Below are 14,940 nucleotides of genomic sequence, written 5' to 3'. Positions count from 1 at the left end.
AATACGAGTCCTGAAAAAGCGAACTTAGAGATACAACAAAAATTCGCAGTTCCGCCCGAAAGGCGAAGCATTGATTGCGATAGCAAATTAGCACATAGCCATAGCAATTAAGGATACTAATTTATTGGTCGTATCAACTTGTAAACATTCGCTTGCTAACTAAATTAACAAGCATGGTGTCAGCGCGCACAACATACATGAACACATCACACTCGATAATCGCAGACACTCGCTGTCAAAACGCTGGGGTGAGCGAAGCGTGCTGTCTCGCTTCAACGCAGTGGGCACCGAGGACACATTGCACGCACAAAGCTAGGAACCACCGACGCACCTAGACTGCCCCCAACGCAACGCAGATGGCTCTCAGAGACAGCCGCGCGACCGCGCGCAGCCGCAATATGTGCGGTTGCAGCCGTAGTAGAATGCCACCCCCCTCCCTCCCCCTGGCGCCTCGCAACGTTGGGTGACGGAAGACGGCGCGCTTCCTTTCTGCTTCCGTTCATTTCGCGCGGGCGAGATTGAGCCGCGATCATCGTCTACCCTCGCATGCTTTCACTGTGTTACGTCTCAACACCACAAAGGCGTTAATTGAACGTTTGCCACAGTGTCAAACCGCCACCCATCCATCAGCATCTATCTAGACGTCAACGCAGCGTGGTCACCGACTGTTGAAGGATTCCACGAAAGGCCCTCACCCAGCTCTTTACCTGGCAGCCTGAGTGAAGGATGAAAAGGAGGGGAACAACGACGACGATTTGGTAGTCACAGTTAATTACACGTTTAACACAAGTCAAATAACCACCCATCTATCAGCGCCTATCCAGAGGTCAACGCCGCGTGGACACCAACACTTGATGGGTCCCATAAAAGGCCCTCACCCTGCCCTTTACCTGTCGGCCTGGTTGAAGGATGAAAAGGAGGGGAACAACGTCGACGACCTGAGGCGCAAATTGCTTTCTTGCCACATATTCCAAACCAGTTTCTTCGGAGGCGGAGTTACTGCGGCTTATTGCGAGCATGGGCGTGGTGTCGCCACGGCGTCGACGATAGTGATTGCTGCTGGACGGTCTTCAGCAGATTCCCAAGTCAACTCGCCTAGGGAAGACGACGGTATTAAAAGCGGAGACTTTACGAGCGAGAACGGAGGGTCCTGATGTGAACTTGGACGTTTAACTTGCTCCTGCATGAAGTGGGCTTCCATAACTGGAGCCGTGTAACTAAGCCAAATAAACCCTTTTACTGCGATAACAATTATATGGACACTCCAGGCGCGTTTCTGCCGTCGCCGTGAGGTTCCGTATGCGTGAAAGCGTGTGAGGGTGAGCCGGCGAACGCGGTTCAATCTCGCGTGCGCGAGCGAGGAACGCGGCCCGGATCAAAGCCACCTAGATTTTTTTCTAGGCGGCTTTGCGTCGGCATGTGGCCTCCGAGGTCACAAGATTTTGGAGGCTATGTATGGTATAGACAGCTTGTACTGCTTGTAATGTTTCGCCGCAGGTAGTGGAATATTGAACATACAAATACAACGTGCTCATGGGCTTCCATTGAGCTGTCTCTCGCACTTTCTAGACGCACACACATATAGTATCACTTACGTGCACTGTGTATGCGAAATTCAAAGCGTAATGGAATAGATTCCCGCACGTAAACTACGCTATCACGCTATACCAAAACTAAACTCGCTTTAGTATAGCGTGATGACCTAACAAGGACTAAATTTTTCTAAGAGTGTTAATTGAAGGCAGACGACGCTTATTGTTGTGGGACAAATATACACCCCAAAGGGTGCAACCGTTTTAAGAGTGAACGATAATCGTCATCTGCCTTGCTTGCGTTTCCTTTCTTGAAAACTCGGCGCTCGCTGCTTTCCTGTCGAGAATGCTGCGTCACACTGATAACGCGCATGCCATTCGTGACTGAGAAGTATACCGGGCTCGCAGCGTTAAAGAAAGGAAACGCGGGCAAGGCAGATGACGATTATTTTGCGAGACAAGATAAGCCCCAAAGGGTGTAAATTTTCCTAAGAGTGTTAGGAAAAGTTACACCCTTTGGGGCGTATCGCTTCTACACAACGATAATCGTCATCTGCCTTGTTTGCGCTTCCTTTCTTGAAAACGCCGCGCCTGCTACTTTGCTGTCGGGAATGCTATGTCATGCTGCTAACGCACATGCCGTTCGTTACTGGAAAGTACCGAAGAAAGGAAATGCGGACAAGACAGATAACGATTATTAACGCGACAGCGTTAAGGAGCTCGTGTCGCAGAAAAGCCGGTGTCGTCGGCCTCGGTGGCGTTGGCCGTGAGCGATAAATCCCAGCAGGCACTTCATGAATAAAAAATAACTTGCAAGATGGGCTGGGTGGGAATCGAACCAGGGTCTCCTGAGTGTGAGACGTTACCACTGAGCCACGAGTTCGATGCTTCAAAACGGTACAAAAGCGCCTCTAGTGAACGCGGTGTTGCCATAGAAACGAGCTGTTTCTCAGGCTCAGGCGTGCTTCGCTTGCTCAGGCGCACATTTCGTTGTCGCGCCGAACGCTGCGTTGCTCGACGCTCACCGCGTCCGATGCGGGGCGCGTAGTCGCTGCGCCGTAGCCCATTGTCTTACACCAGTTGGCGGGTCGACGGGAACGCTGTCGCGTTCCACTCTCGAAGGCGAAGCTTAAGCGTCCTCCAATTTTGTGTGTGGCGAAAGGGTGCAATTTTGCTTAAGAGTGCAGCTTAGTAAAGCTAAATGACCGAAATCGAAACCGGCCGTGTAAGCAGTTGAAGCTTTAGCCAATGCCTAAGCCACTCGGCCATTCTGGTCGCGCACGTTGGCGGTGTTTGCTGTTCCTGCATGCCAGACGCTAAATTGCCTAATCCGTGGTCCGATCTGACGTCGGTCGTAGTTTGAATAATGGCTAAGAGTTTGCGGAGTAAGTGGAAACGCAAAATGCGCGCAAAAAAACGGGAGCGTTACTCCGTGAAAGAATTGGCCAAGCTGAAAGAGATGTTGGCGGCTGCTGCTACTTCCAAGAGCGACGTTGACATGTCTGATACGTGCACCATCGTAGATGGCAAGCAAGTCGCCGACCGTGCCGTCGAGTCCAGCGATCCATCGGGCACTCAAGGTATGTCCGCAGTCATTGACTGTGGTTTTGAATCTTCGCGTGTAGAACTATTACTTCAGATAAATAAGTGCTGTAATAAAGCGATCCAGTGCCACAGCACGTGCGCAGAAACTGCCGAAGAAAACGAGCTACGCTTTCGCATACGTTAATTACACGTGTGGCATTAAGGTAGCACCTCAGTTTGTACGAATCGATACAAGGGCAGTGGTAAAATCCCAATGTCGGAATGCGAAAAAGAAATCGAGCGCACAACCGTGGTTGCGAGCAATAATTCCCCCCTGAATGTCGACGTTATGGCAGTGGTAGACGTGGTGTCAAGAAACTAGCACATAAGGCAAAAAAAAAAAAAAAACCTTAACAAGCAATAGGTGTGGACCAGCTACGATGATACACACAAATTAGTGGAGGCACAAAAAGCGCGAGGACTTCTCGAAAAAATGTAATTTCTGTGTGCCTATTCATGGTTTTTCCGTCGCATTAGTGTTGCTAATCATTGCAGGATTGCCTCCAACCCAGGCGCACGCTATAATCGTGTAGTATTAGTCTAAAGTTCATTTATTCCAGGCATCAAGTGGTTTGTCATTTGTCATTTCCAGCTTTGTCATTTTCCAGTGAAGCATGTAGGTGTGAGTGTGTGTTTCTGTTGCTTCCTTCCCCATTATTGGACTGTCACAATTATTTCTCTCCCTTCTTATATCTTGCGAGCATCAGTGGCCCATTTCAAACCATGTACACTTACTCCCTGTCACAAAATTTTCCGGGCCAGAACACTCGCAGTGAGCGTTGTGATGGTAGTGTTCTTGTTGGTGTTTGTCTGGGTTCAGAATGCTGACTTGCGTTTTAACTCTAACAATTTTAAAAGAAGATTTATAGCGTGGCACAGCTTTGCCCTTGCTCAAATTTCGCAACAAAACAGAATCTATGACTGCACTTTGACTGAAAAAAAAAAGAAAGTCATAAGCGCATTTTACTATTGCAGAAGTAAACTGCTGTAGAGAAGTGGAGTTTTTATGTCTCTCGTAAAATCCAGATAAATCAGACAAACAACAATGCCAACACTGTTATACAGAATACATAGTGCAGTAATAACGAAGGACAGTGTCATGTTCGCGGCAAGGCAACCATGCTGACAGAATGGAATAGTTTATTTCATGACTGTGCGAACAGAAGTGATCCCAGTTTCCTTGCGCTAAGCGCTTTATTTGGAGTCACCTTATCTACAAGGGCAAGGGTGACAGGGAAGGGTGTGAGAGCAAGAGCGCGGCTATTGCCATCCTAGGGCATGCTATGCAACATCCCTCCATACTTATTTTGTTTGCAACGCTTGACTATGGAATGTGACGGTCAGGACGTCTCCTGTTGCAAACTGGGAATCGACGCTCAGGCAGTGCATACTCCTGGCTAGCTTGGAGGGCTGGAACTCTTGACAGGGGCTGGTTGACTGGAGGCTGCGGTTCAGGCTCTAGGAACAGTGCTAGATGCGCCGTAGTGTCATCTCCCAGTGATAAATGCACGATGCGGTTGTTGTGACGAACCCACTGAAACACACCTCGAGGAGCAATGACTCTGTTTGTGTAAAACGGGACCCGTCTGCGCAAGCACAGTAGCAGAGAACCATTTTGCACCCGACCTAAAGTTTGAGACCTTAACACAGTCACCAACGCTAAAGTGTTTCTGAATTTGTCGTCTCTGGCACTGTCGTAGGTTTTGTGTGAACTGTCTCGTGGAGACCTTTTCCTGAACTGAGGGCAGTGCCAGATTGAGCAGTGTGCGCAAACATCTTCGGAGGAACGGTACTGCTGAAACTTCGCTTGTAGTGGTGTGCGGAGTGTTACAATAAGCTAACATAAAGTCTCCGAGTGTGGATGGTAGTGATGCAGAAGAATTCTTGCATAATGCTATCTTCACTGATTGCATGAAGCGTTCTGCTTGAATGTTACTGCTAGGATGATATGGCACGGTGCGCACAGGTCGTGCACCCAAGCTCTGCATGTAGCTACCAAAGTATTGGACGTAAACTGAGTGCCATTATCTGACACGAGGGTCACTGGAAAACCAAAACGGCAAAACAAACTGTGCAAGCAGTCGTCTGTTTTCTCAGCTGAAGTGTCTTTCATCACGAACGCCTCCGGCCACTTAGAGTGCGTGTCGATAACGACAAGTAGCATGACACCCTTGAATGGACCTGCTTGAATGGACCTGCGAAGTCCACATGGACTCGTTCCCAAGGACGGATTGGCCAAGCCCATGGGTTCAGCATAGCAGAGCAGGGCAAGGCAAGTTATGTTGCAACTGACATGACTGGCAGGTGCTTACTTAAAGCTCAATGTCGCGGTCTATGGTTGGTCACCACACGTAACTTCTCACGAACTCCTTGTTCCGCACCATCCCAGGGTGCCCCTGATGCAGCTCCTTTAGCATGAACGACCGGAAACTTTCTGGAATGACGACGCGGCTACCAAGCACCACGCAACCTTGCTGCAAAAAAAGTTCGCAGCAACTGCTGAAAAATGGCATTAGTTGATTACTTGGTGTGCGTTTAGGCCACCCCCTCAGCATGTACTGTGAGGCAGCTTTCAACAATGGGTTGCGGCTCGTCTCTTGAGATATTTCGTGGCAATTCATAGGCAGCGTACTGAAGTGTAGAACATAAAGTTGTCTTCCTGTGCTTCACCGGTCTGAAGTGGAAGACAGGATAGGCAGTCGGAATCTGCATTTTGGGATGACTTCAACTTCAGAGTAAAGTGGTACACAGACAACAGAACTGCCCAATGCTGCAATCTTGTGGCAGCTATTCTAGGAGTGCCTTTTTTGGGTCCCAAAATTGTGTGCAGGGGTTTGTGGTCACTTACTAGCACAAAGTTATGCCCATAAAAGTAATAGCAAAACTTCACTCCAAGAATTAACGCTAGTGCTTCTTTCTCAATTTGGCTGTACGCAGCTTCTGCCTTGCATAAAGATCTCAACGCATAAGAAATTGGGCGACGTAGACCGTTTGAATAGATGTGGTTGAGCACCACACCAATTTCATATGCTGAAGCGTCGCAAGACAACTTTAGCGGCAGGCTGTGGTCGTAGTGGGTCAATATAAGAGGTGCAGACAGCAGACCTTTAGCACAAATGAAGGCAACTTCCCACACATTGCTCCAGGACCACGGCATGTCGTTGCGCGAAAGCCTATTGGAGGGTGAAACCACACTGGACACATTTGGAATGAATTTCCCATAGTAGTTAAGTAGCCCCAGCAAGGACCTGAGTTGCTGCTTGTCTTTTGGCTTCGGTGCTTTCTGAATTGCGTCGACCTTATCCGTCACTGGGCGAACGCCATCGGCGCTTACAATGTGACCCAAGTACTGTAGGTGCTCCTTGAAAAATTCGTATTTGTCCTGTTTTATCTTGCCGGAGGCTAAAGGCATAGCGCATCTGAAACAGGACAAAAGAAAAACACAGACGACACACATGTTTGGGGCCAAATGTGTGTGTCATCTGTGTTCTTCTTTTGTCCTGTTTCTGATGCACTACACCTTTTGCCTCCACTGTGACATACCAACAAGCCCAACGTGCAACTTTAGTTAATCTTGACGCCTCTTTATGATAAGTGCTTCAGCACGGCTGCAAGATTGGGCATGTGTACCTCATTCGTCTTTCCTGTTACTATGATATCATCGATGAAACATGCGACACCTTTGAGTAAGTTATCCATTATTCTTTGAGACACTGCTGGAGCTGAAGCTATGCCAAATGGAAGGCGGTTGACGACGTATAGCCATTTCTTGAGTGTTAAACATTAGGTAGCTTTTTGAAAACTCGTCCATCTCTACTTGCTAGTATGCTCGGTTGAGGTCCAACTTCGAGAACATTTTCCCTCCCACTAGGCTAGCGAAAAGCTTGTCCACTTGAGGTAGAGGGTAGTATTCAGCGTCAAAAATAAGGTTGAGGGTGACTTTGTAATCATCATACAACCTGATAAAGTCATCGTTCTTAATCTATGAAACAACGTGCGTCGCGAACTTACTACTTGCCACAGGGGAAATGTCAAGATTTTCTAACTTCAGAAGTTCTTCCTCAACAACCGAATACAAGGTGAGTGGTACAGGTCTAGTCTTCAAAAATAAAGGCTGTTTGTTGTCTTTGAAATAAAGAGTTGCCTTCTCACCATTGATTCGACCTAGTTGTCGCTGAACAGGTTCTCATGCTTCTGCAGCAGTGATGAGAGTTCTGTCAGAGCTCCTTCGGATGCGCGCAGCACTGGCTTGATGGCATTCATTTCCTGTATACGGCCCCAGTCGAGCTGAATGTGCTGAAGCCACTTTCATTCTAGAAGTGCTTGCCCATCTTGTGGAACGATGTAGAGCGGTAGCAACTGCTTCTGAGCATTGGTCTTGACAGTGACGTGGAGCACGCCTATCAGCTGGATGAATTCACCAGTATACGTCCACAGACAAGACTGGTATGTTCCGGCTCTAGGTCCAGAAAAAGACGGCAGGAAAGGCTTTTTGAGATAACAGACATTGCGGCTCCAGTGTCCAGTTCCATCTGCAGCAGTACCCTGTCAACAAGAACAGTCACCATAATGGGATTTACATGGGTGTCGGACTTAATGGCATTGAACAAACTCCTCCCGCGCTTCGACAGATCTCATCATGAACTTTTTTTTTTTGGTGTCTTGTCTTGACCTTACAAGCGCGCTTAATGTGACCTTTCCGCTGGCATTTGTAACAGGTAGCTTCTGCCTGTTGGCACGTCATGGCTCCGTGTTTTGGCGACCCACATCAATATCATTCGAAGAACTTTGCTTTCGACGTAATAGTCCTGCAGAAGCCCGTAAGGTGGAGAGGAGAAATTAATAAAGAAAAAATTAGACATCCACCAAAACTTAGCAAATTGCTACAAAGGAAACCCATATGGGTTCCTCGAAAATTTGTTCGGGACCAGCACAAATTCTTCTTCAACTGTGATGCTTTTCTTTCGAGGAACCCATATGGGTTTCCTCTGTAGCAATTTGTAAAGTTTGGGTGGATGTCTCATTTTCCCTTTATTCATTTCTCCTCTCCACCTTGCAGGCTTCTGCAGAACTATTACATCAAACTCTTGCCTTTGCTTTGAGTTGTTGACAAATTCGCCTACGCCCTGCCATTTGCTAGCTGCTGGTTAGCTCAGATGGTAGAGCGGCTGCCCCGGAAAGGCGGTAGTCCTGGGTTCGAGTCCCGGACCAGGACGAATTTTTCTTCAACTGCGAGGCTTTTCTTTCGAGGAACCCGTATGGGTTTCCTTTGGAGCAATTTGCTACGTTTGGGTGGAGGTCTCATTTTTCCCTTTATTAATTGACTTTGCTTTCGACTTATCTTGCAAGCTGTGAATTGTGTTCTTGCATGTACTATCGCGCTCAGTATGAGCTACACCACGCCAGCGCGTGGCCGAGCGCTCTGCAAGGTTGTACAGTGGCGCCGATTGCGCCGTGTTTTCGAACTATGTGGAGAGGGTGTAGCTGTTCCAGCAAGCGCGCTGGTACCTCTCGTCCCCGTTTATCTGAAGGACACCTTATCTGTTTCTTGTTCACTTTGACTTCGCTGAAGCAGAAACTGCAAGATCATGCAGCCCTTTTGCCAGCGACCAGACGTGGCGTGCGAAGGTTAGCAAAGACAGCGCTTTCTTCGTACAAGAAGGGCTGTGCGTTTAGACATGATTTTAGCACTGATAATGCGCCTCAGCGTCCAGCGTAAAGGTGGAAGCAGCCACGACGTGGGTCATGCATTGTTTTCGACATAGTGTTAGCATAGCCCTGGTGCTAATGTGGCAACGCGTTGCCATTGGTGCCACCGCCGTTCTCCGTACTGTAGCAACATTTCACATTTGGCCGAAGCAGCCTACTTTGTTCATTTGCCGCAACTCCTAGGGCCATGCGTCGTCTTCATAAACTTCCCACCATGCGTGATAGCTCCAGAACACACCGCGCCTTCTTAAGATGCATTAAATGGTTCCGAAATTTTTGAGTGCAGTGTCACTATGGCCCCAAACCCCGATTTCGCCGATCCTTACCGGTATTACCAGAATGCACTAATTTCCAGTCAGCTCATCCAGAGGATACTTTTCCTGGATACATAAACACAAGGTCATGTGCAGGTTATCTTTGTCTAGGGTACTTAATTGCCTTTTTGAAAAGTCGTGTGCTTTGGTTGGTTTATGGGGTTTAACATCCCAAAGTGACTCAGGCTGAGAGATGCCGTAGTCGAGAGCTCCGGAAATTTCGACCACCTGGGGTTCTTTAACGTGCACCGACATGAAAGAGTCGTGTGATCAGTCAAAGATATATTCAGCCCGAATAAAAACAAAATTGGCGCGCGCTAAGACAGCTTGCGTGCTGTAAATGCTAAAACCTGAGATGAATTAAGAAGTATAGAGGACTGTTGGGCACCCGGGACATTTTGCGAGCTGACGAACGTATTCCTTTTTATCAATCTGACACACCAGATAACACCCACTGTGCGGACCGACTCGGACCCGATTACGAAGTTTGGGCATCGACCTACGGCTACAGTTATCATTTTCGAAACAGATATCAAAACCAGCCTAAACGAGGGTGAAGGGGAAAGCAAGCAAGTGGAGGTGATGCGAGCTTGCTCACCCTCTCCAGATAGCTCGAAAACCCGCCACTACCGGGGCCAGTGTACGACCATACCGAGCGCACGGCCACGTGCTTGCGCGGTGTAGCTCATACTGAGCGCGATAGTACATTCGTTCTTGCTGCATTATTCAGCGCCACTTCTATTGCCAAAGGTAGCTCGATAGCCTTCTGGAAAGTTAAAACTTTATCTTCGGTGAACAGATGTGGCTGAATATTGACGCGCTGAAGGCCAAAAACAAACTGGTCGGGCAAAGATTGTTCCAAGAATTCACCGAAGTCACATGTTTGAGCAAGGTGTTGTATCTCAGCCACAAACTTTTGTATGGTCTCGGTTTCTTTCTGTGACCCGCAATGAAACTGGGCTTTCACCAATAATGGACAGTTCTGGAGACAAATGGTTCCGAAGTAGCATAAGAAGCATTTCTAACGGCTTGCTTGAAGACGTTTCGGGAACGGTCAAGGATTTCAGAAGTGTGTAAGTCTTTGGCCTAATAAAGCTGCAAACACATCAGCCTTTAATTCTTCTGCTATCATATTTGCATGGAAATAAGACAGTAATCGCTCTTCGTATGAGTACAAGTCACTTACAGACTCATCAAAATGTTCAACTTGCCCAAAACTGGCCAAGGCTAAGTTGTTGACAATAGCATAGGCGCTGTTCTTGCTCCGGGTGCTGAAGGTCTTCAGGGGGCGTTATCCCAGGGTACGGTTGGCATCCTTGTCGCCATTTATGTCATGTTCATGGCAAGGCAACCTCGCTGACAGAATGGAATCGTTCGTTCCATGATTGTCCGAACAGAAGTGATCCCAGTGGCTTGCGCAAAGTGCTTTAGAGCCACCCTATCTACAAGGGTAAGGGCAACAGGGGAAGGTGCGAGCGCAAGAGCGTGCCTATCACCATGCTAGGGCGTGCTATGGAGCAGACAGATCCAAACAGGACAAGCGCTGACTTTCAATTTAGGCCTTATTTTTATTTTTTTCAACTAAACTGTCCCACAAGAAAGCGGAAACCAGAGTGCACTATCAAACACAGAGATGCCTACGTACCCTGCAGAAGGGGCGTTGCTTACAAAATTCCACTCTCATGTGGAAGACACTACATAGGTCATACTGGCAAATGCTTGAACGTGCATCTGCAAGAGCACTACAATGATGTCGGCAACATTCCTGCTGACGGCCAACTGGCTGCACATTGTAAAAAATTTGATGCAAAACCATTTTGCCATCCTCTTTTTGATCAGACTTTTGTGTCGCTATCATAACAGCGTGACTATGGAAATCATTAAAGTCATTGAGATTGCATGAGCAGGAGATGTATGCGTCAATATGCCTTCTGTAACTTTGCAAAGAAAGAGCTTGACTTCTTGGCACAGTCAGCACGGGGCAGTTTGCTGTCTTCTATGTCAGGTCTTTCCATTTGCAGATTCAGATGTGTGTATACATAGATGCTCAGGATCCGCAATAAAACCTTAGTTCAAAATCTGCTCTTGTCCTGTCTCAACCTGTCCTTTGTTCTTCCTGTGCTATGTATTCTGTATAACAATGAATTACAAACATGCTAAAACCTACTCTCTTCTGAAATGATCTTGGGCAAATTGGTTTGATGTAATGTGAACTTTGTAGCACAAATAATACACAGGCTAACACTAATAAGATAAAGAGATAAAGCATGTTGTCTTTTTCTTTGTCTGCTTCTTATTAGCATTAAAAAGTTCACAACAACGCAAGGTGCTTCTATTGAAAATTGTGGACTGACAAATAAAATCATGTTGTAAAATTTCATTGAGAACAAAGCATTGGTAACTACTAAATCTTAACTTATTAATGTTGTTATATTAAAGCGCATCACCAGATGGAGACTTCCACGCATCTAGCTGTGCTTGTAATCATAAATTAAACTATTGTTAGTATGCGCTGTACCACCACATGGCACAGTCGACTCTCGTTACAACGGACCTTGATAATCTGACAAAAAACATCCATTTTATCCAAAGTCCTTAATATCCGAGACGCCTTACTTCCGAAACTAACTTTTGTCGCGATGTCTAACAACATTGTTGCAGAGTGACGAACGTCCAAAGTAAAAAAAAAAATGCAGTTTTTCTCAAAAGGTGAAGCATCGATTGCGATAGCAAATTAAGCAAGATAAGCGCGGCAGCAGCAGCAAGGGAATTGACCTTCGTGCTGTCTCTCGCTTCAATGCGAACCAAACGTCGAAAGCACAGCAAGCATAGCACATACGAAGCTACCGGCACTGGGCGCTCTTTGTCCACATCGCAGGTCGCTTTGAAGAGGAGGCCCACATGATTGCACACTTTGTCCACGTCGTACATCGCTTTCAAGATACAGTGCCTGCGCGGCTGCACTGTTAACAGCAGGCACCGGAGTAGAACCCTCGCCCCCGTGCCTCCTGTGTGAAAGACGGCTTGCTTCCGCCCCGCTTTCCTCCAACCCTCACACGCAAGATATTGAGCCGGGATCGTCGGCTGACCCTCCCAAGTCAGTTGCCAGCCCGTGTCAACACTGAAAAAGTCCGTTTTATGCACCCGATTTTGATAAAAATTGCTGCTAATTTCATCCGCTCTAGCCGATAGTCCGTTGTAGCGCTGTCCCTTAAAAGCAAACTTAGTTGCATTAATAAAATAGGTAGAACAATTTAAGGCTCAAATATGGTCCTTTATATCTGAAAGTCTGTTGTACGTGGGTCCGTTGTAACGAACGTAGACTGTAGTGTGTCAGTTAGCCCCAAGTATATTGGCTTGGAATCTTTTGTCTTAGAGGTGTCACTCATGTACATAGCTGCAATAAATTGAATAAGACCTGTTTTTAATAATAAATAATAAGACCTGATGAGTAGCAATACTTATTTTCTTCGTCATCGGCCATTATTATGTAGCACAACTGTACTTTTTCTGTTAGAAGTACTGCTTGAAGGGTCATGAGTTTCGAAGATTATTGCATGCATGCATGCATATGTACAGCGCTCATAGAATGAAATGTGTGAGTTGAAGGCTAACAAATTTGCAGACTCATTTTCACCACCTGCAGTTCGAGTGACATCGTCATTTTGGCTCACACTCTTAGATAAGGGTCTGCATCACCTTTAGTGATCAAATTTGTTGGGACATGACTCTGTAATCTCAAATAACTGCACATATGGAGTGCTCTGCCTAAAGCTTCCCTGTCGCATTTAATTCTGTGAGCACTGTATGTGTATGTTTCTCTGTGTGTGCAGCTATTTCAACGCTTGCTTAATCTGGATGCTTTCTGCCGTAGCTGATGGGCAGGCCTCAACAGAAATGGACGTTGACAAGCCTGTGCGGAAATATGATCCCAAGACACTGAGAGATGAGCATGGCTCTTACCCTGTTTGGATGAGCCAAAGAGCGATCCGGAAGCTGAAAGCTCAGCAGGGACGAGGCAAGTCTCGAAAGTCAGCATCTCACAAGGGCGTCAAGAAAAACAAAAAGCGCAAGTCCTCACGGTAGACTTTCGTGCTAGCTCATCAAATATCTTGTTAATAGATCTTGTCTGGGAATAAAAACTAACCATCCACACTAACCGTTTTCAATTTCATTTTAATGCAAAGCTGTAGAATTGGTCATGCATGTTGAAATCCTCTAGTGACAGTGTTTACAAAGGATAAATAGGTCAGATACATTTTGTGTGTTAGTGAAAGCGATTGTAGACCCTATGGGAAATGTAAGTGAAGAAAGCTTCTTGTAGATATACAGAAAACACTGTGAGCTGCCGAGTGAAGAAATATTCACTTCACTATGGCTGCTTGTATTGTATTGTTGGTTTCATTATAGCAGAACAGTACTCATCACAATAAGCATGGCCAATCAATGTTTAGGTTTACTCTGTTATACTTGATAATCCATTATATCTCTGTTAGTTACATTGAGGTTCGAATGCATCTCTTTAAGGGAAGAGGGTAAGCCCTATACCTACCATGCATTTTTAGGCATGTTCACAACCCGTTTTCTTTGGTACTGAGCATGCGAAAATAGTCGTACTGGTATCATTGTATTCAAAATTTTTGTTCGGGGATATATAGTTATTTCTGGATAATTCTTTTACTTAAAGTCCCAAAATTTCCAGCTATAATAATAATGGAATGTTTTGTAGAAATAATTCCTTTCATTGGATTTTTATATTTTTGCTATAGTAGGCATATGCAATGATTTGGTAAGCTATACATGGCAATGATTTTTCTAGCTTAGTCAATTTTTGAAATCATGGGGCAAATGTAGGAAAAATTGATGTTTTGAGATAACTTAGACTAAAGTAAAAACAATGCTTTACTACCCACTTGTACTTCAGTAGAAACCTACTGAGGTGCCTATTAGTAGCCACAGGGCATGAAGTTATCTACACAATCAACTTTACTTTTCTCTGCTTCCTGTTTGGCTATCTGGCCCTCTTTTATCATCAGCTATGCCACACACTCGGCAAAGTAAAGTCGACGCTGGTAGAACCCTCTTAACCGTTGCACTGTGTAGCATCGTGGTGAAAGATTGAATGCTCCTAGGACGTTTACTCAGGCAATGCTTTCATCGTTAAATGTTCACGGAATTGTAGGACAGTGCTCCTAGGACGTTTACTCAGGCAATGCTTTCATCGTTAAAATTCCATGGAACTGTAGGACAGTGTCTATAGTGCACGGAGCTAAACGACCAATAACTTTGAAAGACGCCAGAACGAACAGCACATGATTTACCTCATAAGCAACACTATAGCAACATGCTCTGTGTGCTTGTGGCTGCATTTCAAACTTGTCTAATGCCTGAATTTACTTCATAGCAGGCTTTCACTGTTTCCAGAGAACAATTGATGATAATGTTAACGTTGGCTAAAAAACAACCTTTTGTTCTTGCCTGCTTTTCATGCAACAGGAGTATATATCACTAGTCACTTGAAAGAAGCGGGTATGCCAAGCAATAACTTTGTTTAGGAAATTGCTCATTTCAAGATAAAAGCTTCATAAAGAAATAAATAAGATATTGAATTGTATTCAGAAATAAATGACAATTTTAGTTACCTAACTAAAACAAAACTTTCTTTTTCTTTTTTAGATATTCACTTGCGCTATTATTTTAAATAAGTGCCTCTGGATTGCCTACCCTAAAGTAAGATGGATTAGTTGATTACAAGTATTATGGAACTTGATTTTATGGCACAGATTTGGCTGGAAAGAACA

The 14,940-nt window shown here is 45.8% G+C and overlaps 1 protein-coding gene across 1 annotated transcript; it reads left to right on the top strand.

Annotated features, from left to right (window-relative positions):
* Positions 1 to 2,744: 2,744 nt before the first annotated feature.
* LOC142571615 (protein LLP homolog) lies at positions 2,745 to 13,298 on the top strand. Its single transcript, XM_075680125.1, has 2 exons — positions 2,745 to 3,112; positions 13,014 to 13,298. The coding sequence occupies exons 1-2, from the start codon at positions 2,899 to 2,901 to the stop codon at positions 13,223 to 13,225; spliced, it is 426 nt and encodes a 141-aa protein (XP_075536240.1). The 5' UTR covers positions 2,745 to 2,898; the 3' UTR covers positions 13,226 to 13,298.
* Positions 13,299 to 14,940: the final 1,642 nt, after the last annotated feature.

Source organism: Dermacentor variabilis, chromosome 2 (genome assembly GCF_050947875.1).
Source record: "Dermacentor variabilis isolate Ectoservices chromosome 2, ASM5094787v1, whole genome shotgun sequence".
Taxonomy (NCBI): domain Eukaryota; kingdom Metazoa; phylum Arthropoda; class Arachnida; order Ixodida; family Ixodidae; genus Dermacentor; species Dermacentor variabilis.
This window is presented reverse-complemented; position numbering and strand designations above follow the sequence as displayed.